The 27,922-nt window shown below is 38.6% G+C and overlaps 1 protein-coding gene across 4 annotated transcripts in view; it reads left to right on the forward strand.

Annotated features, from left to right (window-relative positions):
- Positions 1–27,922, forward strand: part of Zfyve9 (zinc finger FYVE-type containing 9) — a 142,412-nt gene that overhangs the window by 74,386 nt on the left and 40,104 nt on the right. For 2 of the 4 annotated variants that reach the window (XM_040756993.1, XM_040756994.1), the window contains 7 exons: positions 4,273–4,372; positions 6,976–7,152; positions 8,710–8,879; positions 10,866–10,986; positions 19,768–19,890; positions 22,022–22,177; positions 27,579–27,803. In XM_040756993.1, the coding sequence (XP_040612927.1) occupies positions 4,273–4,372; positions 6,976–7,152; positions 8,710–8,879; positions 10,866–10,986; positions 19,768–19,890; positions 22,022–22,177; positions 27,579–27,803 (1,072 nt within the window). The remainder of the gene's footprint in view (positions 1–4,272; positions 4,373–6,975; positions 7,153–8,709; positions 8,880–10,865; positions 10,987–19,767; positions 19,891–22,021; positions 22,178–27,578; positions 27,804–27,922) is intronic. The other 2 variants (XM_040756995.1, XM_040756996.1) reach the window with 2 other exon arrangements.

Below are 27,922 nucleotides of genomic sequence, written 5' to 3' on the forward strand. Positions count from 1 at the left end.
ATCTGTCAGAGGCTAAAGCACAGCCACACCCTTCCTCACAAGATGCACATTTATCATATTTTCTGCCCCATTCTCTGTACTCTCTCACTTTATTTTAATTTTATTTTTTCAAGACAGGGTTTCTCCATGTAGCACTGGCTTTCCTGGAACTTGCTTCATATTGGCCTTGAACTCAGAGATCCACCTAAATTAAACAGTGAGTTATAACTGCACCACTGCTGTAGTATTGCAATATTTTCTAACTTATTACGGCAAACAAATCAGTTCATTTGTAGTTTAGCCTCACCAGATTTTGAAGACATTGCCAAAATGAAGTATGGCTTTTGCTCCAATTCTTGATAGAGTTCTTCCTTCTGAAACATTATGGTCACAGCCTTTACTGTCTCATTTTTTATTTTTTAAAAAATTATTGGTGAGTATGTATGTACATATGCATATATATATATAAATGTGTATGTTCAAGTACATCCTGTGTGTGCACATATGGAGGCCAGGTGCTGATGTTAGGTGTCTTCCTCTGTTGCTCTTTCTGTTTACTTGTTTAGTGTGTGTGTGTGTGTGTGTGTGTTGATGTGTGCATGTGCATTTTCACATTCACAATTGCATAGCTGTGTGTGTGCAAGACCCCATGTGTACACATGGTTTTGTAGGCTGAGGTGTCTTTTTCAATCACTCCACTTTTTATATTTTTAAAAAATATTACATATTTTTTTGTTAGGAGGGGGCATGCAGTCCATGGTGCACATTTGGAGATCAGAGGACAACTTACAGAGTCTGTTTCTTCTGCTCACAATGTAGGTTCTTGGGATTCAAACTCAGGTTGCCAGGGTTGGTGGCAATTTCATTTACCCATTGAGCCATCTCCTCTAGCCCTCTACTTTGTATATTGATGGAATGTCTTGCCATTTTGGCTAATCTTGCTTGTCGGGTTACTCAAAAAAGAAATTCTGCTGGGCAACGGTGGTGCATGCCTTTAGTGCCAGCACTCAGAAGATGGATTGCTTGAGTTCGAGGACAGCTAGGGCAACACAGAGAAACCCTGTCTCTAAAAAACAAAAAAACAAAAAGAAAGAAAGAAAAGTCCATTTCTATCTTTCACAGTGAAATTACAGGTGAGCTGTAATGACCACCTAGATTTTATATGGGTTCTAGAATCCAAACTCTAGTCATCCATACTTGTGTGACAAGCACTTTAACTGCTGAGCCCTCTCTCCATACTGTCTGCATTTCTCAGCATTCAGGTTTCCCACACTCCCACCAGAATAAGTCATCAAGCTTTGCTTACAGCCTTCTGGGGCTTTAACCTAGCTCATAACTCCACACTCCTCCACACATCTGCAAAATTTCAAAGCCAGATGTCAGGCTTGTGACAGCAATGGTGCTGTTTCTGATGCCATTTTTTCTGTATTTGTTACATATCCTGTACCAGAATGCCTGGAGGAAGCAGCTAAGTTATGGTCAGGACTGGAGCCTTGGCAAAACTAGGACACTAGGTTCAGCTACCCCTCTTCAGTGGTTGAATTAACACAGACAAGTAATAGTGGCAAACCAAGAAAGGAGATTTATTCAATATGGCTGGCTACATTGGGAAAAGGAACAAATAAAGAGATCCAATAGTAACTTCCCCAGCCCCCAAAGTCTGTCTTCTAGGTCCTATCATGAAGTTTGGGTTTAAATAGGAGGCAAGAGTTTGCATAGCTAAGGTCAGTCTGTATTCTTGTCTGTTGTTGGCTGATCTTTGTTGTTATTCCAGTTTCATCTGCAAGGTGACAGTTTGTCAGAACTATGTAAAATCTCTTCCTGGGAGACAAGTTCTTCCACTGACTTTAGCCTTTTCCTTCTTGCATGAGACTCCTGGGAAAATTCCAATTTGGGGGGAACCTTTTTTTTTTTTCAGTAGTGAAAAGCAGGACAGACAGAAGTGTCCCTTTAGAATATTTATTCCATTCATATTTAAACCATAGTGGTTTTATTTGGAGGGGATTGCGCAGTCACTCTCAATCTCTTAAGAGTCTAAGACAAAGAGTCTTGGGCCTCCCTCACAAAGGAATCATGCCCTAAGCACCTCCAAAGGGTCTTTTTCCCCCCTGTGACAGGGTTTCTCTGTGGTCTTGGAGCCTCTCCTGGCACTTGCTCTGTAGACCAGGCTGGCCTCAGACTCACCAAAGGTTCTCTCACAACACCATCACTTGGGGTGTTAGAATTTTAACCTGTTTGAAGAGACAAGATTTTTAAGACTACAACACCTGTCTGCTACATACCTGTTATCTGTAAATGACTTCATAGACATTTTTAGGTGAAATGAGCCAAACAACATATGTAAAGTGCCAAGTATTCTTACAGTTTACTGTGAACTTCAATCTGTCACCTAATTGTCATTGGTGGTGAATTTTGATTGTAAAGATGCTTGGATTAAGCCATGCCTAGGAAATAAGGAAAGAACATTCTAAGTGTAAATTTGATGGCATTTCCATAGAGTAATAACTAAGTGGAAGATACCCCTCCCAGTTTGGGTGGCATTGTTTCTCAGGATAGTAGTCTGATTTTAAAGGGGTTAAGGAGAAAGCCAGCAACTCAAGTATTCTCCCTGTTTCTTGTTCCTGGCTACCATGATATAGACTCATGCCCTCCAGTTTCGTTTACCCAAACTTCTGAAACTAAACCAAAATAATATTCCTTCCCTTAAATTATTTTTCCTTGTAATTTTGTCTCAGCGATAAAAATTTAGCAAACACAACATTAAAATCCAGTTTCTTAGCTGGATATGATGGTTCATACCTGTAGTCCCAGGATTTGGAATGTAGAGGCAGGAAGATTGCTGTAACTTCAAAGCCAGCATTGGCTACAGAGTGAAATTCTCCAAACAACAAAATTAGAAACAGAACCCTTAGTTACTCTCTGGGTAAAGTACACCACACCTTCTGTTCTATGGATATCTTAGTGGAGTTGAAACTGCAAAGTGGTGGTGCACACCTTTAATACCAGCACTGGGAGGCAGAGGCAGGCAGATCTCCGTGACTTTGAGGACAGCCTGGTCTACAGAGTGAGTTCCAAGACTACACAGAGAAACCCTCTCAAAAAAACAAAGTCCTTTGGAAACTAAGTTGGTAATCATAAGCTAGATTTGTCAATTTTACCTAGCGGGAAGAAAGCTGCTATAGCTAATGTTAAGTTTGGTATGACCCTTCATCTCTCTCTCTCCTTTTTTTTTTTTTTTTTTTTTTTTTTTTTTGATTTTCTCAAGATGGTTTCTCTGTATTGCTTTGGAGGCTGTCTTGGAACTCTCTCTCTCTGGAGACCAGGGTGGCCTTGAACTCACAGAGATCCATCTGCCTCTGCCTCATGAGTGCTGGGATTAAAGGTGTGCGCCACCAACACCCGGCCCCTTCATAGCTTGATTCAACTTTAGAGGCATAAGATAGTTCTGGGCCATGAAAACTAGGGTAGAGTTTATTTTACTGGGAACAGCTTTCATCCTCTGCAAAGGAATGTGATAAGTGACTAAAGAATCCTCAAGAAAATAAATCCTAATGGGAACCTGAGAAGGAAGGAAAGCTCCAGCTAAGCTCAGGTGAGAATGAGGAGTTAGCACTTGGCCTGATTGGCTTTGTTGTCTGCTTGTTATAGCTTCAGCTATGCTGAATTTTATTATTCAGTTGTATGGTTTTTTTGTTGTTGTTGTTGTTTTGGTTTTTATGAGACAGGGTTTCTCTGTATTGTTTTCGAGGCTGTCGGTCCAGCCCAGCCTCGAACTCACAGGGATCCGCCTGCCTCTGCCTTCCGAGTGCTGGGATTAAAGGCGTGCGCCACCACCACCCGGCTTCCAGTTGTATGTTTTAATTCTTGTCCTTCATAGCAAACTGATGTGGTTACTAGGTAATAGAAAAGGGAACTTAAAACCCAGAACTTGCCATCTTTGATTATTTCCTCCTGCTATATAACTCCTTCCCAAATGGAAATAGGTGCAATGATCTCTTCAGTGCTGGTGTTTGCCTAAGGGTAACTAAAACCTTGTTTTATTTTTCCTTGCTTTGTATTTCCCATGTGACCATGGCCAATATTTTTATTTTCATCAAGCTTTATTGACTTCCTTATTGCTGACAGATTTGTAAATATCACTCTTGATTTTGAGTTCTTGCTTCCTGAATTGCTGTTTTTTGATTTTGTAGCTTGGTAGATAACATGGTTCAATTTTGATCAGTATTGGTCAATAATAGTTTACTTCTTTGGTACTGTGATCCTGTAAGTTCAGTATATTCTGTTTTCTCCCAGGTTTTTTGTGCTTCGTGCTGTAGCCTGAAATGTAAACTGATATACATGGACCGAAAGGAAGCTAGAGTGTGTGTAATCTGTCATTCAGTGCTGATGAATGGTGAGTATTGAGACAGATTGGTGCAGTCACTGGAACAAAGTAAGAGAATTCCTATGAAGTCTCCCTTCCCCCTGCCTTTCTTTACTGTTTGTTTACCTTCTCCAATGCCATAACTGTAACTGAAAATCCTGAGCTTGATCTCCTTGTTTTGAAAGTATGTTAGCATTTCAGATTTCCCATGTCAAATTTAATGAATGAATACTAAAGCTAGATAAGTTCTGTGGGAAGAATGATGTCCTTTGAAAAAATGATGTTGTGTATATCTGCATGTTCCAGTCAGATGATTGGAGAGGTGTGGGTTTGGGGTGTCTTTGACTGTACAGCTTATAAGATAGTAAAACTGAGACAAGGTCTCCTTCCCAGAACTTTCACAGTACTTAAGAATACATTTTTAATAATACCTTGCTTCATTCATTTTGTTAAAAGTAAACTTTCAACATCAAGTAGAAATTAGTATCAAGTAGAAATATTATTTAGTATTTAGTATCAAGTAGAAATTTGGACTTCTTTTTGTCAGTTCCTTCTACAAAGCATTTTTTTAACTTAGGGAAAAGAACACAGCCAAAGGAAGGAAGATAAAACTTAATAATTGTTCATCTTTTATGGGGTTAGAAATAAATCCATGAACATTTTAGTTTAAAAAAAAAAACACCAAAGCCAAAAGCCTTGACTATTCTTGTGAAGAAATACAGTAAAACTTAGCAGGTGATAGTATTTTCTCTTTAAATGTGTCTTTGTGCATTTGCCAGAACAATTCTAAGTAGACATAGTGTTAAAACTGAACACTGTTGCTGCCTGTGTCCCAATAGTGGCGTCCTAGAGACTGGAATTTATCTGTTCTTAGATCCTCCTGCGCTGTCTGTCTGCATTGCTCATAGTGATGTTTTCCTGTTGCTGGCTTGTTAACCTATTGCATGTCAGTTAATCTGATCTGTTCTGTTATCCTGGGATCTACCCAATTTCCTCCCATTTCTGAATTCTTGGAATTTTGATGAAACATGAATCATTCTCTCTACTCTTAAGGATCACTGTTTGAATGGTGGTTACTTCATTGAGTTGTTCAATTGATGACTTTTATTCTACTGCTTTCGTTGTTGGACACATATCCACAGACAAGAATATACAGCTTAATCGCAATACTTAATACCTCTTTAATTTGATGAGGTCTTTCAACTTGATAGCAATTTTTTTTAACTTGGCATAGCTAAAGATGAAGGAAATGGCAGAGGATTCATATGGAGTCACTTACTTTTATTAAGCCAAGGAAGCCCTTAATGGGATCCTAAGTTAGTTACTTCTAGTTTTGCCAATGTCTTTTCCTCTTGCATGGCTTAGCCTGGTCTCTTTCCAGATATTTAATTTGATGCTTTTCAATGTTTTCTCTTTTCCCTTTCTCCTATTTTCTTCTTTCCCTCTTCCTGCCAGTGCTTTCAAATGAACGTAGCTTTTGTTACTAGCCTTAGAGGAAATAAGTATTCAACATAAATATTCAAAGTCTTCTGGATCATTCTTTGATGTTGAATGAAGGTATTTGTTTTTGTTTTAAAGGTGCTTTATTAAAAATTGAGTGGTTTCTATCCCTGCGCATATATTACCTGCACCTCAAAAATAAACTTTTGATGTCTTTGATTTCTATAGCTTCATCTATCCTATTTACTTTTAGAGACAATGTTGATATGTCATTGTTTAGTTATGAAGATTGCAGGGTACATAGACTCTTAATGTATTTGTGATCTTACTGGTTGATCACACTTATGTTATATTGACACATTTTCATGTTCAAGTAGGTCCTATACTTTTGAGACACACTAAGGATGTGCAGTGGTTTATTGTTGGATGCTTTCATACGGGTGATGACTGTATTAAAGCATAAATCACAAAAATACTGAGCTTTAGGCATCTGAATTTTTCAATTTTTCTCTGTTAAAAAGAGCCTAAAAATCTAAAATAAGACTAAAACAGTCATACATTGCAATTATATTTTTGTCCCTGATTTAGATTTTATTAGACTATATAAAATGCATTAAACCAGAAAATGCCTAAAGGCTGTCTTAGTTGCCGATCTTTAAAGTCTGATGCTATATTCCTCCCTCTTAAGAAATACATGGACTCCTCTGGGCGGTGGTGGTGCACGCCTTTAATCCCAGCACTTGGGAGGCAGAGGCAGGCGGATCTCTGTGAGTTCGAGGCCAGCCTGGTCTACAAGAGCTAGTTCCAGGACAGCCTCCAAAGCCACAGAGAAACCCTGTCTCGAAAAACCAAAAAAAAAAAAAAAAAAAAAAAAGAAAAGAAATACATGGACTCCTTTAAAAAAATAAACCTATAGGCCTAGTCCTTAATTTAAAGTCTGTACCAACAGTTCTGGAGTTATTATTTTTAAATATTGTATCATTTTAATTTAATCCAATCAAATAATTTGCTTAGCTAAGTGGTCTCTCCTATTGAATAAAACCACTTATCTCCTGAATACTTTCACTAGCTGGAAGAGAGACGTACTGGGAATGTTAATGAGGACAAGCTGCATTAATTATCCAATATTGTCAAGGTCTTGATGTCCATATTTTGCAATCCATTCACATTGATTGTGTCTGTATTTGCTTTAGCTCAAGCCTGGGAGAACATGATGAGTGCCTCAAGCCAGAGCCCTAACCCTAACAATCCTGCTGAGTACTGTTCTACTATCCCTCCCTTGCAGCAAGCTCAGGCCTCAGGAGCCCTGAGCTCTCCACCTCCCACTGTGATGGTACCTGTGGGAGTTTTAAAGCACCCTGGAACAGAAGGTAGGGGATCATGTGCTCTTCTCTCCTTTTCTTCACCAGGCTCCTCTGAAAGCTGCTGAGGTGGCTTTATAGCACCACTCTTTAAAACTCTACAGCTCAGTCTCTTTGGGTGGTTATTAAAGTAGAAAACCGAGATGAGAAATATGTCAAGATTATATGTGGGCAAGTAAAAAAAAAATACCGTATTGCCTGATATTTTGGAGGGACTTCTGAAAGCATACCTGTTTCCCCTCCACCTTGAGAATGGCCTAATTACACTGCCTATACCTGAGAAGAATTATAGACTTTGAAACCATCCTGGAAAGTCTTAGATTGAGGCTACTTAAATGTTCTTGGTAGGAGCTTGCCAAGTGGTGAAAATTAGCCTTCTTCCTGCTGACTAAGCCATTCTGGTATTGCTTTTAGGAATAAACATTGCCATATTCTCTTTTTGTGATTAATTAATCCATTGTAAAATATGAGAATATTATCTCATACCTTTAAATCTAGGACTTTAATTCTGATTATATCATATGATAGATTATGGTCCCAACTTTTGGGGGTTGTCACTTCTTTATAATTATGATAGTATCAGATAAAAGGCATACTCTTAAATTTAGAAGAATATGAATAATAAAAATAACAATTACATATTTCTTTAAAACGACCGTGTCAAGATGTTTCCCTTGCTATTTCAATCTGTCTTCATTAATTTTATGTCTGTTCACATAGTATGTTCCCTTCCCGTTGTTAAAGTGCTCCTTCCCTTCCAGAGATCAGATCTCTATTGAGATTATCACTCTTGCTGCTTCTCCTCTTTCAGATCATCCCTTAGTGGATAATCCTTGTATTTTTGTGAGTTCAGGTTTTCTTAAAATCCTTATTCTCTCTGCTTCATTTGTCATTTTGTTGTTCTTCCCTAGTCTCTTTGTTTTAACCATCAGACTGAGTTCCAAAACTGGATTTAAGGGTGTTATGTCATCAAATGCTGTTTTCCAGCCTTCCCTGTCCTTTCCCTAAAGCACAAACTGGCACCAGATAAGTCTTTTCCTCTTCAGTTACACTGAGCCTAAAGTCTGGTCACTTGGCACCTCACTTCTTACAGGTCTGTGCCAGCTCTTCCTTTACTGATCAGTGCTTCTCCAGTATTCTTCAGAGCATCTTTGCCCTTTAGAAGTGCCATATCATTTTGCAAGTATTTAATTTCTGTGGATCTTATATTTTTAGGAGGTAGGGACTTACTTTGCTAGATTTTTTTTCCTGCTATAAATCCATTTTCTGGGGATTTAAGACACTTTCCATGGTTTCTGCCAGCAATGCAGAACAGACTATGTAGCATAATCATAGAAGTGTCAGAGAGTTACTGTATTTTTAAAACAAAGCATTTTAAACTTTTGCCAATAGAAGTAAAGAATATTTAAAGAGGAATTTTTGTTAATTATAACTGTTGCCATTCAGCCACAGTTCTCCTGTATGTAGTGGTAAGAGCCTCTGGAGTTGGTGACCTCTTCTTTGCCATGAGAAACACTATCAGTGTCACATTGATGCCTGCCTGTTTTATTTTCCTGGCCCCTCAAGTGCCGCAGCCCCGAGAGCAGAGGAGAGTTTGGTTTGCTGATGGGATCTTGCCCAATGGAGAAGTTGCTGATGCAGCCAAATTAACAATGAATGGGAATTCCTCTGCAGGAACTCTGGCTGTGTCACATGACCCAGTCAAGCCAGTAACCACCAGTCCTCTACCAGCAGAGGTAAGAAAACATGAGGTAACTACGAGATAGACATGGTTCTGTCTATCTCCTCTTTTGTTGAGTGACTTATTTGTGGAACCCTGTGTACTTTAACACAACTTAATAAGAGCAAGTGCTCATTTGTGTCTGTGTGTAAATAAACATGGCAAAATTAGCTGCTTTTGTTTGCAAGGTTTTTTTCCCAAGGGAAAGATTCTCATGGGTACTCAGCCTGCTGTTATAGAGAGAGGCCAAGCTTGGAAGCTATCAAGATCCCTAGATACATTGGTTTTCAAATCATGTTCCTGGGTTCTGTGGTGGCCCCTCAGGAGTATTGTGGAGGAATGATAGAGCAGTGTGAAAATAGCTAAGAAACTATCTTATTTGTCTTCAAACATCTCTGGTTTTTTAACCTGCTGTTTCCATTTAACACTTTAAAAAATAGATTGATAAGCCATTTGCCTCCTCGATGAAAGGCTCATACAGTTTACTTCAAGATGCTAGCAATTACTGTGTCTTCACTTTCATGTCTGTGGAAGTCAGTTACAGTTTTGGAACTAGTGGGATTTTTTTCCCTTAAGACCTAATATTCAGAAACACAGAAATATCAGCTCCTTTTTTATTTATTGTTTGTTGTTGAGGTGTAGAAGAGTGGATCTAGGACCTTGTAAATGATAGGCAGAAACCCTCTACCACTGAGTCATATATCCAATCCTTTTGAAATTCTTACTCTGGAATGGAGCTCACTAAGCTGCCTAGGCTGGACTTGATCTCATTCTCAGCCCAGGTGGCCTTGAAGTTCCCATCTTCCTATCTCAGTTTCCTGAATATTTGGGATTACATTCCTGTGCCACCAGCCCTGGCCTTTTCACATTTAATTAGAGGATACATTTTTTCCCCCTTTTCGAGACAGTATCTCTGTGGCTTTGGAGGCTGTCCTGGAACTAGCTCTTGTAGACTAGGCTGGCCTTGAACTCACAGAGATCTGCCTGCTTCTGCCTCCTGAGTGCTGGGATTAAATGCTCGGCTGGATACATTTTTTTATGAAACCTTTTAGACAGTTTTCCATTCATAGCAAATTGGAAAGAATACTAAGCTGGGCATAGTAATGCCTGCCTTTAATTTCAGCACTTAGGAGTCAGAGTTCAAGATGTGCTCAGTCTACATAGTGAGTTCCAAAACAACCAGAGCTACATAGTAAGACTGTGCTTCAAAACACACACACACACACACACACACACACACACACACACACACACACACACACACAAAGATTTCTCTCTCTCTCTCTCTCACACACAAAGAAGATACAAAGATTTCTCACATTCCCCATAAGCTATCTGTCATTGCCAGTGTCTCTCCCAGAATAAAATAGTTGGTACACTTGGTGAGCCTGCATCATGATAACCCAGAGACCACAATTAACATTAGGATTGGATAAAGTTTGTACTTATAAAGCTTTTCAGAAAATTGTTACTGTTTTATATTTATATTCAGAGGTACTTGTTCAGATAGTTATCTCTGTATTGTCTGCAATATGTAATAATTGTAATTGCATGTTATTAAAATTGACTGTACTGGGTCCGGGGCTGTAGCACAGTTGGTAAAATGCTTGCCTCTCATGCATAAAGCCCTAGGTTCAATTCCCACCACCACATAAACTGAACATTGTATTGAATACCTGTGTTCCCAGTAGTTAGGTTGAAGAGGTAGGAGTTACAGTCATCCTTAGTCATGTAGTGAATTTGAGGACAGCCTGGGCTAGTGATCCTATCTCAGAAATCCAAGAGGCAACTGGCTATGGTGGAAAGGCAGGTAGACCTTTCTGAGTTTGAGGCCAGTCTAGTCTACATAGTGAGTTGTAGGACAGCCAGGGCTACATAGTGAAACCTTGTCTCAAAAAAGAGTAAGTTTCAATTTTTTGCCCAAATTTTTATTTACATTTTAATTGTATTTTACTAAAGTCTTTCATGCACTAACGTTCACACTGATGATTGCTTCTCCTAGGCTGATATTTCTCTATTCTCTGGGAGTATAACTCAGGTTGGAAGTCCTGTTGGAAGTGCAATGAACCTTATTCCTGAAGATGGCCTTCCCCCCATCCTCATCTCCACTGGTGTGAAAGGAGGTATATGGACTTCCGTGCTTACACAGAATCATTATATATCCACATGTCGCTTCTGTTTAAGGAAAGGATGATTGAGTGGTAGTCATCCTCCTATCTAACAACAGATGCAGCATCCTCAATGCCATGAATATGATTGCTGCTGGGACTGCTTGCCCTAGTATAGCTGTGTTTTGCTGTAATGTCATTTTCAGTCTCTGGAAGGATATTTCAAAGTTTGTCATACTCTCAAGAGTTTCTTGTGGTTCTAAAGTACAAACTGGTACCCTCAGGACGTTAATTTAGCTCTCATTTCGAAGTGTGACGATACCTTCAGGAAGATACATGAGGAGGACTTAAGTAATAGTTTTGCTGTTAAAAGTATCTTTTAGTTGGGTGTGTAGCACAGGCTTGTAATATGTTTTAATTAAATATACAAAAGTGTTTTTGTCCCTTGGGAGAAGATGGCTGAAGTTAACAGATACAACCTTTATCAAAACAGAACCCAGTATCCGACTTACTTTATTAATAAAATAAACCACTATAATTTCTTACTAAACTAAAATTTATTAAAATAACCCAAATTTGTGCTTAACATAGCAACCTTCTTAACAATCTTGGTAAAGGAGCAAAGGTGTGACACACCCAAAGAATGCTGCGATAGCTGTGACAGTGGCATTCAATATATCACATCAGCATCCGGGCAGTTCCTTTCCCGGTGAAGGGTTACGAATAATAGTTTCATTGATCTTTATTCTGATTCCTCCAATGTCATACTTCTAATGTTAACTTTTTTGTTTGTTTTTTGAGACTCTGTCTGTGTAGCCAGGGCTGTCCTGAAACTAGTTCTGTAGACCAGACTGGCCTTGAACTCACAGAGATCCATCTGTCTCTGCCTCCCAAGTACTGGGATTAAAGGTGTACACCACCACTGCCTCGTGTGTATTTTATCTTTTGTACTGCTGCCTGCATGTATTTATGTGTACCATGTGCATGCCCATCGCACACAGAAGCTAAAAGAGGGTCTCCTGAAGTAGAGTTACAGACAGTTGTGAGTTGCCATGTGGATGCTAGGAACTAAACGCAGGTCTTCTGCAAGAGTAGCAAATACACTTAAACTCTGAGCCATCTCTCCGGCCTAAATTATTTATTTTAGCATACACAAATCCTTATAACCTCTACTGGGACTAAAGACATGCGCCACCACTGCCTGGCACCTTTGAACTATTTTTAAGTAAATTCTGATCTATTTTTTTGCTTGTTTTTTGAGACAAGATTTCTCTGTGTAGCCCTTGCTGTCCTGGAACTCATGCTATAGACCAGACTGGCCTTGAACCCAAAGATATGCCTGCCTCTGCTTCCCAAATGCTGGGATCAAAGGTGTGGGCCACCTTTGGCTACCACTGGCTACTCAGGTCTATTTTCAGAAAGTGAAGTAACTATGCCTATTTAAGAGTCATTGTGGCCATTAAATCAGATTACATCCCTTTTTGTCTATAGCAAGAACATGACAGCAGTCAAGTTGACATGTAATTATTACTTTTCCTTTCCTGTTTGAAAGACTTCCGTCCTCAGACTTCTTGAACAGCTGCTCAGCCTCTCAACTCTCTGTCTCACCCTAGGATGCCTGCAAAGTAACCCTTTGCTGTGGCACCAAACTTAAAAGCACGAATTTACTAAAAAGCCGATTATCTGTGGCTTTGCAGCCACAGGCACAGGCCAGAGCTGCATTTGGAGCTCCCACTGGAGTCGCAACCCAACCTAAAACAGTCTCCAGCTGCCACCCAAACTCCAGAAGCACCTGGGCTGCAAACACCACAAGACCGACTGGCTCTGCCTTCAGGCTGCTCCTGCCACACAATCCTGTGTGCAGTTTTTCAGACAACTGCCCCCCTTCCTTCCTCCCTCCCTCTTCCTCCTTCCTCCCTCTCCCCTTCCCTCTCTCCCCCCCACCCCCACCATGTGTTGCCTGCTTTCCCAGCAGCCTCGCTCCTTGGGCTGCCATTCTCAGGTCACTGCTATGTGCTAGTTCTGCTATCAGATGTGGTACACCTAACAGTTCACTGACATTGTCAAAAGATTTGGAGAAATGGGTCTGAGATACAATCAATATTGAATCTCATGACCATGATGGTGCATGGATAGGAGAGATGACTTCCAGAGGTTTGAAGAAAAATCAAAATGTCAAATGTTTCAATTGTGGTAAATAAGGCTACCTTAAAAGGGATTGTAAATAGGGTGTTCCTAGAAACAGTGTTTTTTTCTAAGCATAATTGAAACAGAATGCCCTTCCCTTCTGGATTATGCAGAAGGTGTGGCAAAGGCAGAAGGTGTGACCTAATGAATGAAGGTCAACAAAGGACATTCAAAGTAACCCTCTGTCATTGGGAAACTCTTTGAGGGAATTCTTGTAGGCCCCTATGCCAAATTCAGTTCAATCGCTTCCTGTCATCATAGAGGAAACTCCTTCCCAGAGCAATTACAGAACTCAGTGACTATTGTAAGAAACCATACTGTGCTGGATGATAGGCGAGCTATAGAAGAGAAAACAAAAAATTCAAGAGAAACCATAAATCAAGTATTTGGTAAATTTCTATAAATGAGCAAAGACCAAATTAAAAATACAAATAAATGACTTTGTCATTGAAGGTCTGGTAGACACAGGTAAGGATGCAATAATAATTTCACCAGAATCTTGGCATCCAAATAGGCCTCTTCAGGAGGTAAACTGTAGATGGTGACAAGAACTTAAATAGTCCCAAGGAATTATCAGCTGAAGCTGAGAGAGAATTGGCTTTGGTGGAAGAGAAATTACAGATTGCACATGTGGGTTGTGTGAATCCAAAGCTTAACTGCATTCTGGTCATATTACCCTCTAAGCATTCCCCTACAGGAATTCCAATAGAGAGGGTAGATAGTATCTTAGAATGGATCTTTTTACTACATAAGCTGAGTAAAAAATTAAAAAATTTTTGTGGAAAAGGTCTCTGAGTTAATTCTGAAAGGAAAATTGAGACTTCCTCAATTAGCAGGAATAGACCCAGCAGAAATTATATCTTTTAATAAGGATGAAATTAATAAATTATGGGCAGAAAGTGAACCCTGGCAAAGAGGTTGCAGTTATTTTTTTTGGGAGAGTAACAACAAATATCCCAAAAGCAAAAGAATTCAACTCATAGAGAACTAGCTGGAATCTTCCTCACATTGTATGGAAAACACCAATTTCTGGTGCCCCTCCATTCTATACTGATGCAAATAAATCAGCAAAGGCAGGAAACAAATCTGAAAATTTAAGAAAGTCGATCTTAGCCTTTATGATTCTGTTCAAAAGTCAGAATTACATGCTAGTCTCATGGTATTAATGGATTTTATGGAACCTCTCAACATGGTTACTGATTCATAATATACAGAAAGAGTTGCTTTGCATATTGAAACCACTGAATTTATACTAGATGATACAGAATTGACTATTATTTATTCAGTTATAAGAAATAGTCAGGAATAAGAATCATTCCATATATATAACACACATATGACCTCATGTGTGTCTGCCAGGCCCTCTACCACAAGGTAATGTATAAATTGATCAATTATTAATTGGAAATGTGCTAGAGGCCTCAGAATTTCATAAAAAGCATCATGTTAGTATCAAAGGTTCTTAAAAAGACTTTTCCAAGGAAGTTATAAGGAAATGTCCTATTTGTTCTTTATACAAGCAAATTCCAGTACCTGCCTGAAGTAACCCAAAGGATACTCAAAGGAATGAAATCTGGCAGATGGATGTGTTTCATTTTGTAAAATATGGAAAACTAAATTATGTACACTGTTATTGATACTTATTCAAGCTTTCTCTCTCTCTCTCTCTCTCTCTCTCTCTCTCTCTCTCTCTCTCTCTCTCTCTCTCTCTCTCTCTCTCTCTCTCTTTCTCTCTTTCTTTCTTAAGGCAGAGTTCCTCTGTAGCTATGGAGCCTGTCCTGAAACTCGCTTTGTAGACCTGACCCTATTCAAGTCTTCGGTGGGCAACTGCTTTGAGTTTGGAAAAGGCTGATTCTGTAATCACACATTTACTAGATGTTATGGCCACCATGGGTATACTTGTACAGATAAAGACCGATATGCTATAGCATATGTTTCTAAGAAAATGAAAGTTTTTTGCTTATTATAATATAAAGCATAATACAGGTATACCACATATTATAATATAAAGCATATTACAAGTATACCACACATTATAATATAAAGCATATTACAGGTATACCACACATTATAATATAAGGTATATTACAGATACCACACATTGTATAATATAAGGCACATTACAGGTACCACACATTGTAATATAAAGCATATTACAGGTATACCACACATTATAATATAAAACATATTACAGGTATACCATATATAATATACAGCATATTACAGGTATATCACACAATCCTCCAGGGCAGGTAGTTATAGAAAGATCAAATAGAACTCTAAAGGATATGCTAAATAAACAGCAAGGGATGATGAAGAACCTCAGAAATAGATTACATAATGTCTTGTTAACTTTGAATTTTCTAAACACTATTGAGAAAGGAACAACAGCTGAGGAGAGACATTGGATAATAGGAAAACTTTGGAATTGAATCAGTTGGTATGTTTTAAAGATGTGTTGACGTCAGAATGGAAACCAGGACATGTGTTACATTGGGAAGAGGTTTTGCTTTTGTTTTCACAGGAGAAGAAAAGCTATGGATATCATCAAAACTGATAAAGATTCAATTTGAACAAGAAAGACCTCTTAATTAGAAGAGATGTAGTACATCAAGCAGCATGGCCTTTTAATCTAAACTAACCTATAAAACTAAAAAATGCTTTTTATTTTATCAGATATTTAACTTGCCAAAAGAGAACCTCCCAAAAAATAGGGTTGGGGAAGGATTTTGTGTTTGTCTTTTCAGGAGAATAAAGGTATCCAATTCAGGAATCTGAAGACTACTGCACAAATGAGACATCTGAAGTAAAAGGACAAATCATCCAGAAAAAAAAATGTCCTTAGAAAAAGAATAAGTTGGCCTATTGGTATATCACATTTCCAACAAGATAAAATTTCCAACAAGATAAAACCTTCCCAAATGTTGGTTTCTGTTGTTCTCCACAGACATGCAATGCAAATAGTCTTTTTTAGTCCCAGTTCAAGTAAAGATTAAAGCTGACTTTGGAGTTGGAGTGTGAATCTCTCCTTCTCTAAACCCAAGCATGCCTATTAAAGTAAAATTCAAAATCTCTGTCTCATGTTAGAAGCGCCACCAGATATGGGACAGAAGAAAAACAAATATTCAAAGACTTAATTACCATTAATTCATCCTTTAGTTTTATATTGACTCTTTAACAGCTTTTTTTTTTTTTTTTTTTGGTTTTTATGAGACAGGGTTTCTCTGTATTGTTTTGGAGGGAGGCTGTCGGTCCAGTCTGGCCTCGAACTCACAGAGATCCGCCTGCCTCTGCCTCCCGAGTGCTGGGATTAAAGGCGTGCGCCACCACTGCCCGACAACAGCTTTTCTTAAGGCATAAGTAGCATATCAAAATAAGATTACTGTATATGTATTTTACAGTTTTTGTCATGATATTAATGGTCATATAGAGTACTAACTAATTCTAGAAAAATGTTTCATCTACCTTCCTGTACATGATTTCGGGTTTTTGCAGTGACCCATGAACATGCCTAACAGTGACCTTTAAAGTCTCTAGAAAGAGGATGGAGTCCTACAACAGTGATTCCACCAGGACTATGATAACATGTTTAAGCTGAAAAACACCAGCTAAAGATAGGCTTTGAACTACAAACTGCTCAGGGCAATTTCAAAGAGGTTAGCTGAGATGATCCAGCCTCACAGACTACTCTAGCCAGAACTTGAGACAAGCCCTGCACTTTCCTATTACTCAGAGACTGGACAACAAATGATATGGTTACCTCTATCAGGACTTGACAATTAATTGAAATTTGTCTTTTCAGGATCTCCTAAAGATCCCATCACCCCCAAATAGCACGAAGTAAATTTAAGAACATGACAATGCTCATATTCCCAAGAGCTGGGGTGGGTGGTTTTTGATCATTCAAAAGGCTTTGGATATTTGTCATCCAAATATGGGGGGATTGATACAAGTTGTTATTGGTAATGATCAGAAAAAAAGCTAAACAAAGATTAGATTCCGGATTCTTGTTTTGAAAAGAAAAAAGGGGCATACAGATTTTTTCACATTTTTTGGAAGTTGTTTGCTTGAACTTACTACTTACTCAGGTAATTTTGTTTCCTTCTTGGATCTCTGAGAGAGTTGAAAACTAGATGGTTATTGTTTACGTTGTTTACAAGACTCAGAAAGGATACTCACTAAAGAGTTGTAAAGTGTATAAGGATGAGAGATATCTAAAGATAGTTTTGGATGGTAATGCAAGTTATGATAGAAAATAAATTAGGTACAAGACTTTGGACTCATCAAGATAGAATAGATAATGGAGTATTTTCTCTGAATTTGTCAAATGCAAATGGGCTAGACATTGTTGATGTACTTATTGCCTGTATATATTATATATACTTGTTGTACTTACCTTATATAGTTTTCTTATATTAGTTATAGCCTTTTTTATTTTAGACAGAGTAGGGAAATGTGGTGATATTTTGTTTATCATCTGATAATGCTTGCCTGAAGATCAGAGTGCTTAGCTAAGCCACTAGTTAAGAGCTTAGCCACTAGTTAGCCATACACACACTAAGCCACTAGTTAGCTACACACCTAAGTCACTAGTTAGCCATAAAGGAGAAGCAGTGGTGGCCACATCTTTAATCCCAGCACACAGGAGACAGAGGCAGATGAATCTGTCTGAGTTCAAGGACATCTTGTACCACATGAGAATGAATCAATCTAAAAGAGACAAACAGACCTCATACCTTTGATCCCAGCACTTGGGATGACATGCCTTTAACCCCAGGATTAGAGAGGGATATAAGGCAGGAGGATACAGGAGGATACAGTGAGTCTGAGATTTGGTGGAGAGCAGTGCATGGAAATGCAATCTGAGGACAGGATCTCCCCTTCTGTCTGAGCATTGGTAGAGGTGAGAATTCTCTAGTGGCTGGCTGCTTTGCTTTTCTGAACATCAGCCTTAACCACAGTATCTGTCTCTATGCCTTTATTATTTATGATACACTTCACTTTTTTTCCTATCCTGTTTATAACACTTTTCTCATGTACTGGAGATAAACTAAGTCTGATTGTTTCACTTAGATCACAAAGTCATTAGGTTTTGTTTGATTCATGTTTGTAAATGCGGCTCCTTCAGTGGGGCTCATCCCATGGAAGTTCTGTGTGTGTTCTGTACAGAGTGCATAGCTGTCCCAGCTAGCTCAGCATTCTTTGCTTGTGTCACAAACCTTTGCTTCTTTACCAGGACTCCCTACAACATGTTTTTGTTAAGATGGTTGCTCTGTAAGTGAAAATTTGGGTCATTTTATTTTACTTGTTTATTTTGCGACAGGGTCTCATTATGTAGCTCTGGGTAACCTAAAACTCACTCTGTAGATCAGTCTGGCCTTGAACTAAAAAAGATCCACCTGTCTCTTCCTCCTGGTCTGCTGGGATTAAGGATGTGAGCTACCACATCCAGCTGGGTTATTTTTATGTATTTGTTTAATACAAATTGTAATAGTTCATTACTAAAAGTAGTTGTTTTGCTGGGCTGTTTTGATATTACAATCTCTTCACTAGAATTTTGTAGTTTTTTATTTTACTGGAATAACTTATTAAAAATTTTAAATCACTTTTTCTTTTAAATATATATTTTCATTGATAGGAAGGTAAATATTTTCTACTATAGCCAAAAAATCCAGTTTTTATTTCTTTATATCAGTGAAAAATTGTATTCATCTTTTCATCCTGGTTATCCTTTAGTGAAACACTCTATGAGAACAGCACTAAAAATTCAGTCTTAGTTCCTTTCCTTTAAGTTAAATTCTCGATTATTTTTTGCTCATAATTTTGACTTTGTCCTGAGATGAACGCCATTAAGAATAAAGTGGTCAGATAGGACAGTGTGTGCTTGCAAAGTTAGAGGAGGAGCGCACTGAGCCAAGTACTGGTTGTCTGTTCAGTAGTCTGATGTCAGCTCACTGAGTCAAGTATTGGTTGTCTGTGCAGTAGTCTGATGTGAGCTCACTGAGTCAAGTACTGATTGTGCAGTACTCTGATGTGTGGCACACTGATGGTTTTAGTGTCGTGTGCAGTGAGTGCTCATATACTTAGAGGAATTATTTCAAGGAACCAGTCACTGATGATAGTTTTATTTTTTGGTGTATTAAAAAAAATCTAATGCTTTGTAAGGATCATAAATATAAAGCAGTATAGAGTAAAATAATCAGGCTTCCTCTGTACTGATTCCTTGACATTCTTTCCATAGGAATTCTTAGTTTATAATTACCTTTTATTGTATTTTGGATTATTTGAAATGTTGATCTTAAAAAATACTTTTTTGTGACATTTTTGTTATGTAGTTGAACATTTTTATTAGATAAAGAGGCAGAGCAGACTTGAAACAAACCATTTTGGGGGGAAGGTTTATGCATATGATAGCCATATTTCCATTCCAACCAGAGTAAAAAGAAATGCTATTGACATGGCAGTGAGGAGTGGATACCAACCACCGCCTGTGCCACCAATTATTAATCAAGTCCTTGTCTCTTTTCTGTGACTGATCAGCCATTCTCCACTAGTTTTCTTTCTCATTTGTCCCTTTAACCAACTACTACAATGTTTTCTCTCTTACAGACTATGCTGTGGAAGAGAAACCCTCACAGATTTCAGTCATGCAGCAACTGGAGGATGGTGGCCCTGACCCACTTGTCTTTGTTTTAAATGCAAATTTATTGTCAATGGTTAAAATTGTAAATTGTAAGTTAGATTCTTTAACTAAAAATAATTTAAACACACAATTTTTAAAGCTTTTATATTCTTTTCACAAAAACACGTGTTTTAAGTTGGCCTTAGAAACTAGAAACACCATTGTACCACTTCATAATTATGCTTTACATGTTTGGGCCATTGCTAATGTCATTCACTTTTCCTTCCAGAATCACATTTAGTATAATGTTGTTTGAAATTTCAGTTTACCACATCTAGTTCATACATTACAATTAGAGATTAGCTAACTTCTCCATCTGAGGGCAGAAGCCATCCTGCACTTTTACCTAGTACAGTATCTTGCCCACAACAGTTACCCATTAAATGATTATGAGATGAAGAGAGGGAGACAAACAGAAAAAGAGGGAGACAGACAGACAGACACAAACACAGAGACATATAGATAGAGACAGACTGACAGAGACAGAGAGAAATTAGCTAGCTTACAATTCCTGAAACACCTTACAATAATGGATGAATTGGAGGGTTAGGGAGATGCCTTAATTGGTAAAGTGTTTGCTGTAAAAGCATGAGAACCTGAGTTTGATTCCAGCACCCACATGGGGGGGTGAGAAAAAAAGAGAGAGGGAGGGGAGGAGAGAGGGAGAGAAAGAGAGGAGGGAGGGAGGGAGGGAGGGAGGGAGGGAGGGAGGGAGGGAGGGAGGGAGGAGGGGAAGCCAAGTGCAGCAGCATGCATCTGCAATCCTCAGCATTGGAGAAGCAGATGCAGGGATTTTTAGGTCTTTCTGATCATCCAGTCTAGATGAATTGGCAAGATTTATGTTCACTGAGAACCTGTCTCAGTGGTGGAAAACATTGGAAGACACCCAGCATCTCTGGCACATGAACATGTACACATACACATGAATAGGACTGAGTACTTCCTAATTAGGTATACAAAGTAGTAATTTTCATGCAAAAAGAAAGGGATCTTTTTATTGGTTTTGATACACATAGTGGTGTTATTATTTTATTTGAATCCATTTTGAAATCTTGTTGTTAGGATGCAAATGGTAATGTGTCAAGGATGGGATATTTTTTGCTACATATGGCTTATGGACTTCTTTGGATACTTTCTAACCTCAAGTGAAGTAGAAGTCTTCTAGACAAGTCATACTTTGTATAGTGTAAAAACCAGGTGAAGTCCTCTTCTGATTATCTAGTATTTTCTCTCAGAAAAGACAATAATTAAATTAGCTAGTATATAGAAATGTGTTTTCAAGCCGGGTATTGGTGGCACAGGTCTTTAATCCCAGCACTCGGGAGGCAGAGGCAGACAGATCTCTGTGAGTTCGAGACCAGCCTAGTCTACAAGAGCTAGTTCCAGGACAGCCTCTAAAGCCACAGAGAAACCCTGTCTCAAAAAAGCAAAAAACAAAACAAAAGACCAAAAATGTGTTTTCTTTTGCCACAACCTGAAGGAAGATCTAAAACAATGGGTTTTATTCCTTTTGCTCCTAGTCTTATATAATGAAAAGTTATTTGTGTTTGTGTATGGGTTTGGTGTGCATGTAGGTGGACACACCCGTGTATTTACTGTATATGACAGAGGTCAATGTAAGGTATTTCCCTGTATTGCTGCCTACCTTATTTTTTGAGAGAAGGTCCCTCACTAACCCTGGAGCTCACTAATTGACTAGACTGGCTCACCAGTGAGCCTCTGGCATCCTTCTGTACTGAGGCTACAGGAAAGTGCTATCATGGCCAGCTTTTTATGTGGGTACTGGGGATCTGAACTCAGGTCCTCACACTTGTACAGCAAGCACTTTATTCCCTTAGCCTTCTCCCCAGCCCACTGGAAAATTGATTTTTTAAAACTAGTAACATGGAGGACTATATCTTTGTTGTGTATTTGAGTCTTAAATGTATTTTCTTTTTCTGTTATTTCTTTTAACTTCCTTCCAATTATTTTTCTAAGTGTTAAGAAAATAACAAAAAATAAACAAGGCATTGACATGTTTTATTTTCTACAATGATTCTTTGGCTCATTCAGTGACCATTTAAAGTTGAAGTATATGGGCTTACGTTATCTTTCATTTTTTGCTGTATTATAACAAATTTCTGTGCATCCATTTGAGATCAGTGATTGAGAAGAATGTCTGTATTTTTATTCCACCTATAGATGTGAACAGGAAGTGCTGGTGTTTCACAACCAAGGGAATGCATGCTGTGGGTCAATCTGAGATAGTAATTTTGCTACAGTGTCTACCAGATGAAAAGTGCTTGCCAAAGGACATCTTTAATCACTTTGTACAACTTTATCAGGATGCACTGGCAGGTAGGAATGCTATAGAACTTTGTACCACTAGTAGATGATAAAAATTTTTGGACTCAGATATAAAGCAGTCATATTATATTTGGAAACCTGGCATTGAACTTTGATATTTTCTAACAGTGTTGGAAACTGAACACAAGCCTTATGTGTGCTAGGCAGACACTCTACCAATGAACTATATCTCTAGCCCCAGACTTTGATATTAGTGGCAAGTTAGAACTTGTCATAGTTTGAGAAAATTATCTATTTTATTACTGTGGTTCTCTTTATTTTACAAAGGATAGACTTAAAATTATAAGAGAGTCCATCGCCATTGAGTTAAGAATGTTGTTGTGATACTATGGGTCATAATATTAGTGGTGTGGTGCACGCCTTTAATCCCAGCACTCTGGAGGCAGAGGCAGGCGGATCTCTGTGAGTTTGAGGCCAGTCTGGTCTACAAAATGAGTGCCAGGACAGCCTTCAAAGCCACACAGAGAAACCTGTCTTGAAAAACCAAAACATAAAACATGACATTAGTATCCAATAGAAGGAAGCATAATAATAACTCAGTCATAATAACCTCTAGTTACCAGTATTTATACAATCTTAGTGTAAACACTTGAATATTCATATATTTAAAATCAATTAGCTTGTATGGTTTCAAAATAAGTTGTATCATTAACTATTCAATGTACAAGTAAAAGCACACTTTAAAAAACTGGACAAGGCTAATGATGTTAACTGAAGGAAATACTAAAATTGAGAGAGAAATGATTGTATTTGACCTAGCCTGGTGGTTTATGCCTGTAGTTCCAGTAGTTGGGAGGCTGATGCAGGAGGATCATGAGTTCAAGGCCAACATGGGCTGTATATTGAGAACCTACCTCAAAACAAAACAAAAAAATACATTTATGATTTGACAGTACAGATTGACTTGATTAAACAGAAAAGATATGATGTGGTTTAAATGAACTGATTTTTATTTATGATAACAGAAAGTCAGTAAATAATATCTGTAGTTTGATGGAGAACCAATATCATAAATGTACAGACTAAAAACATATAGTAAGAGGTTTTTGTTGTTTTGAGACAAGGTTTCATTATGTAGCCTTGCTGACCTGAAACTTACTATGTATACCATGTAGGCCTTGAACTCACAGAGGTCCTTCTGCCTCTGCCTCCTGAGTACAGAGTAAAGAGATTAGATTTTTTTAAAGGATCTATTTATTTTTAATTCTGTGTATACATGTGTGTCTATGAACATGATAGCAGGTGCCTGAGGAGGCCAGATGAGGGCATCGGATCTCCTGGAGCTGGAATTACAGGTGGTTGTGAGTTGCTTAACATGGGTGCTAGGAACCAAACTAGGGTCCTCTGGAAGAATAGCAAGTGTGCTTTATCTTATCACTGAACCATCTCCCCAGCCCTAAAAGAGATTTTTTTTCCTAGAGAGAATTCTTATATTTTTGGTTGAGAGCCTAGCCTTTAGGGGCCAACCCATCTCTCCAGCCCCTAAAAAGGATCCTTAAGACAGATGTGATTGCACGCTTCTCTAATCCCAGCATTCAGTAGGCTAAGGTAGGAGGATGGTGGGTTCCAGACTAGCCTAGGATACATAGTGAGACTCCCATTTCAAGCAAATAAAAAAATATAAGAGAGGAACAGGAGGAACAGGAGTTGGAGAGGGAGGTAAGAGTGGCTAATTTAAAACTGTTTTCTTGTATTATTTGATAGTTTTTCATAAAGATGGGAAACCATGAATTATTCAGGCTTTCTCTTTTAAATTTATTGGGTGTATATATTATGTGAGTGTTGGTGTGCATGCACGACAGCATGCTTATGGAAGTCAAAGGATGACTTTGTGGAGTTGATTCTCTCCTTTTTCTTTTATGTGGGTTCTGAGGACCAAACTCAGGTCATCACATCGGGCTTGAGCAGCGAGCACCTGACCCACTGACCTATCCCCTACCCCACAGTCTTAACTTGGCAGTTCCCTATGTGAGATTTTGAGCCAAAGATGTTATCTAAAATATAAAATAAGCTTTTGTATGTGAAGTGTTTTTTTGAAGCATTGCCTATATTTTATACAAAAATTAGAAACAATAAAAATACTCAGGTATAGGTGAAAAATTTAACTGTTATATTTATCATATGTGTGCTTCTTTTTAAGAATTTTTAGTAATAGCCAAAGGTTATATCATAGGGAGTTTGAATGATGGTTCAGCAATTAAGACTACCTTTTGCTTTTGCAGAGGACCCATGTTCAGTTCCTAGTGCCTATATAGTGACTCATAGTCATGCTAACTCCAGTTCTAGGGAATCTGATACCCTCTTCTGACCTCCTTGAGTTCCTGTACACATATGGCACATGTGTAGCATTTATCTAATTATTCTTTATCAATAAAAACTTAGGAGTTGGATATATTGGGGTGAATGATCAGAGATGTGGCAGAGAAGCAACCAGTGACCTCCCTGCTCTCTTGTCATCCATCCAAAAAGGCTGAAACTCTCCCTAATTCCTGCCCTACTACTTTGTGCGTTTCTCTGTATATGGCTATATGGCTAATTTTTATCAGCTAGTAGCTAGCTCTCCCCCCTGACTCAAAGCAAACTTTATTGACAGTCTCAGGAGCATCAGAGTGCAATCACATGTACATATACTCAGACATATACATATAAAGTAAATATTTTGATGTGTTGGATGTGGTAGCTCACATCTTTAAAACCAGCACTTGGGAGATAGAGGCAGGTGAATCTCTAGTATATTCAAGGCCAGTCTGGTCTGCATAGTGAGTTTCAGGACAGCCAGTGCTACACATGAGAGTCTGTCTCAAGACAAATACCAGGATCTGGTATTCTTAGCTAATGTGGCATATTCATAGGCAGCAATACCATTCAATAGTTAAAATTATCATACTGCTGATATCTGCAAGAATATGGATGACTCCCTCAGATCTGTGTGGAGCCACAGAAGCCAGACCTCCTAAAGTACCTATCAGTTGTTGTTGATGTTTGCTGTTCTTTAGTTTTGAGGAAAAGCAAAATTAATCTGTGGTGATAGAAATGAGATCAGTGCTAACCTGAAGTGAGATTGGTCCAGCTATTAGGGTTTGTGTTTTGTTTCTGACTGGAATAGCGGTCACATGAGCATTTACATTTATTAAAACTTATGAAACCTCTCCGGGCAGTGGTGGCGCACGCCTTTAATCCCAGCACTCGGGAGGCAGAGGCAGGCAGATCTCTGTGAGTTTGAGGCTGGGCTGGACCGACAGCCTCAAAAACAATACAGAGAAACCCTGTCTCCTAAAAACCAAAAAAAAAAAAAACAAAAAACAAAAAATCAAAAACTTATGAAACTTAGCCAATATGGTGGCACACAGCTGTAATCATAACATTTGGTAGATAGAAAGCAGTTTGCAACTATGTGAGACCTTATATCAAAAATAAAACAAAGTCATGGAACTATATATTTAAAATCTGTGAGTTTGTAGACCTAGGCTTTAGTGGTGCACACCTTTAATCTCAGCACTTGGGAGACAGAGGCAGGCAGATCTCTGAGTTTGAGGCCGGCCTGGTCTATAGAGTGAGTTCCACGACAGCCAGGGCTACACAAAAAGACCCTGTCTCAACGACAACAACGAAAAAATCTGTGGGTTTTATCATATATGAATTGTGCTTCAAAAATGATTTTAATAGGCTAGCATAGAGATTCAATAATAAATTAAGAACTTGGAAGGCTTAAACTTATTAACAGTGAGAAAAAGAAGTGAAAGAAAGTGGTGGCTCAATTAAATAGATTTCGTAACTAAGGTGAGGTGTTGTAGGGGATAAGAGAAGGTTAGCTTTAGATCTCTAGCTTGGCACCAGAGTGAGTTGGTCTTAAGTGTTCTTGATGTTCATAGGAAGCTGACAAAAGAGCAAGAGGTGAGTAATTAGTTCAGTCTGCTGAATCCCAGGTAATCACTAAGAAATTCCAACTACTCAGATGGAGTATGTAAACAGGAGAAGAATATATGATGTGGCTCTTTTTTATTTTATTTATTTATTATGTATACACTGTTCTGTCTGCCTGCATGTATGCCTGCAGGTCAGAAGAGGGCACCAGATCTCATGACAGATGGCTGGGAGCCACCATGTGGTTGCTGGGAATTGAACTCAGGACCTCTGGATGAGCAGTCAGTGCTTTTAACCTCTGAGCCATCTCTCCAGCCCATGATGTGGCTCTTAAGAGATGAGTCTAGTTTAAATTTAAGAACCATAGTTTTCACATATAGTCAAAATTAGAATTTTGAATAGGATAGGCCAGTGTGAAGTGTCTAGGCTGTAGGCAAATCTAGGGAGGTAATAGCATTGAAATGTTTTGTATAATTGGTTTTGCATTATAAAATTTTATTTTGTCTAAATATTTTTATTTAAATATCTAATATTAATAGAGTGTGGTGCAATAGTTCAATACATGTTTACAATGTGTAATGTGTAGTGGTGAAATCAAGGCAGTAAGCACTTCCATCTCCTCAAATATTACTTGTTTCTATGTTGGGAACTTTTCTAGCAAATACATTGTACATTGCACATTCTTTTTGTTTGTTTTGTTTTGTTTTTTTGAGACAGGGTTTCTCTGTAGCTTTTGAAGCCTGTTCTGGAACTTGCTGTGTAGACCAGGCTGGCCTCAAACTCACAGAGATCCACCTGTCTCTGCCTCCTGAGTGCTGGGATTAAAGGCGTACGCCACCCCCACCCAGCACATTATAGATTCTTACAAGTTCTCTCCTGTGCTACAGAAAGAGACCTGGTTCCTCTGTGCTGGTGTCTCTTACTAACTTCTTGCTCCTGTCTCTTCTTGTTGCCCTTGTCTCTAGTGAGCACTCCATCTCAATTCTTATTTTATGCTCTCAGGAAGCCCTAATAGAAATTAGAAAGCAAATTATCACTTAACAAATGCCATTCCTACTTAAAAAATAACATTCTCAGGCTAGAAGCATTGCTCTCTCGGTTAAGTAATTTCTATGCAAGTTCAAGGACCCGAGATTAATCCCCCGCACCATGTAAAAGCCAGGTGGAGTAGCAGGTGCTCGTAATCCCAGCACTAGGGAGGCAGAGACAGGTGGATTTCTGGGGGATTACTGGCCAGCCACCTTAGACCAGTTAGCAAGCCCCAGATCCAGTGAAAGAGCTTATCTCAAAAATACAAGGTGAATGGCTCCTGAGGACTGGCATTTAAGATTGACCTTTGGCCTCCACACAGATATGCACACATGTGAAAATACAAACACAAAATGAAACATTTGTAAATATGGGTCTTTCACAGGGAAGGATTGGGAATTTGTGTCTGCTTGTGTCTATCTCAGTTGTAGGTAATAATAATTACTTAAAATATGATTGATGTCTTGATAGAAAATAATTAATGAACTTTTTGTTTCAGGAAATGTTGTGGGCAACTTGGGACATTCTTTCTTTAGTCAAAGTTTCCTGGGTAGTAAAGAACACGGTGGATTCTTATATGTGTCATCTACTTACCAGTCACTGCAAGACCTAGTGCTTCCAACCCCACCCTACCTGTTTGGGATTCTCATCCAGAAATGGGAAACCCCTTGGGCCAAAGTGTTTCCCATTCGACTGATGTTAAGACTTGGAGCTGAATATCGACGTGAGTACAAATGTCTTCTAAACCATGCAACCAAGAGTTGATTAGAGAAAGCTTGAAATAGTTTGGTCCCCCTCTGGTGATGCAATTCAATAAAAGTAACCTTTTGAAAATAGGTGTAC

Source organism: Mesocricetus auratus, unplaced genomic scaffold, assembly GCF_017639785.1.
Source record: "Mesocricetus auratus isolate SY011 unplaced genomic scaffold, BCM_Maur_2.0 Super-Scaffold_100014, whole genome shotgun sequence".
Classification (NCBI taxonomy): Eukaryota; Metazoa; Chordata; class Mammalia; order Rodentia; family Cricetidae; genus Mesocricetus; species Mesocricetus auratus.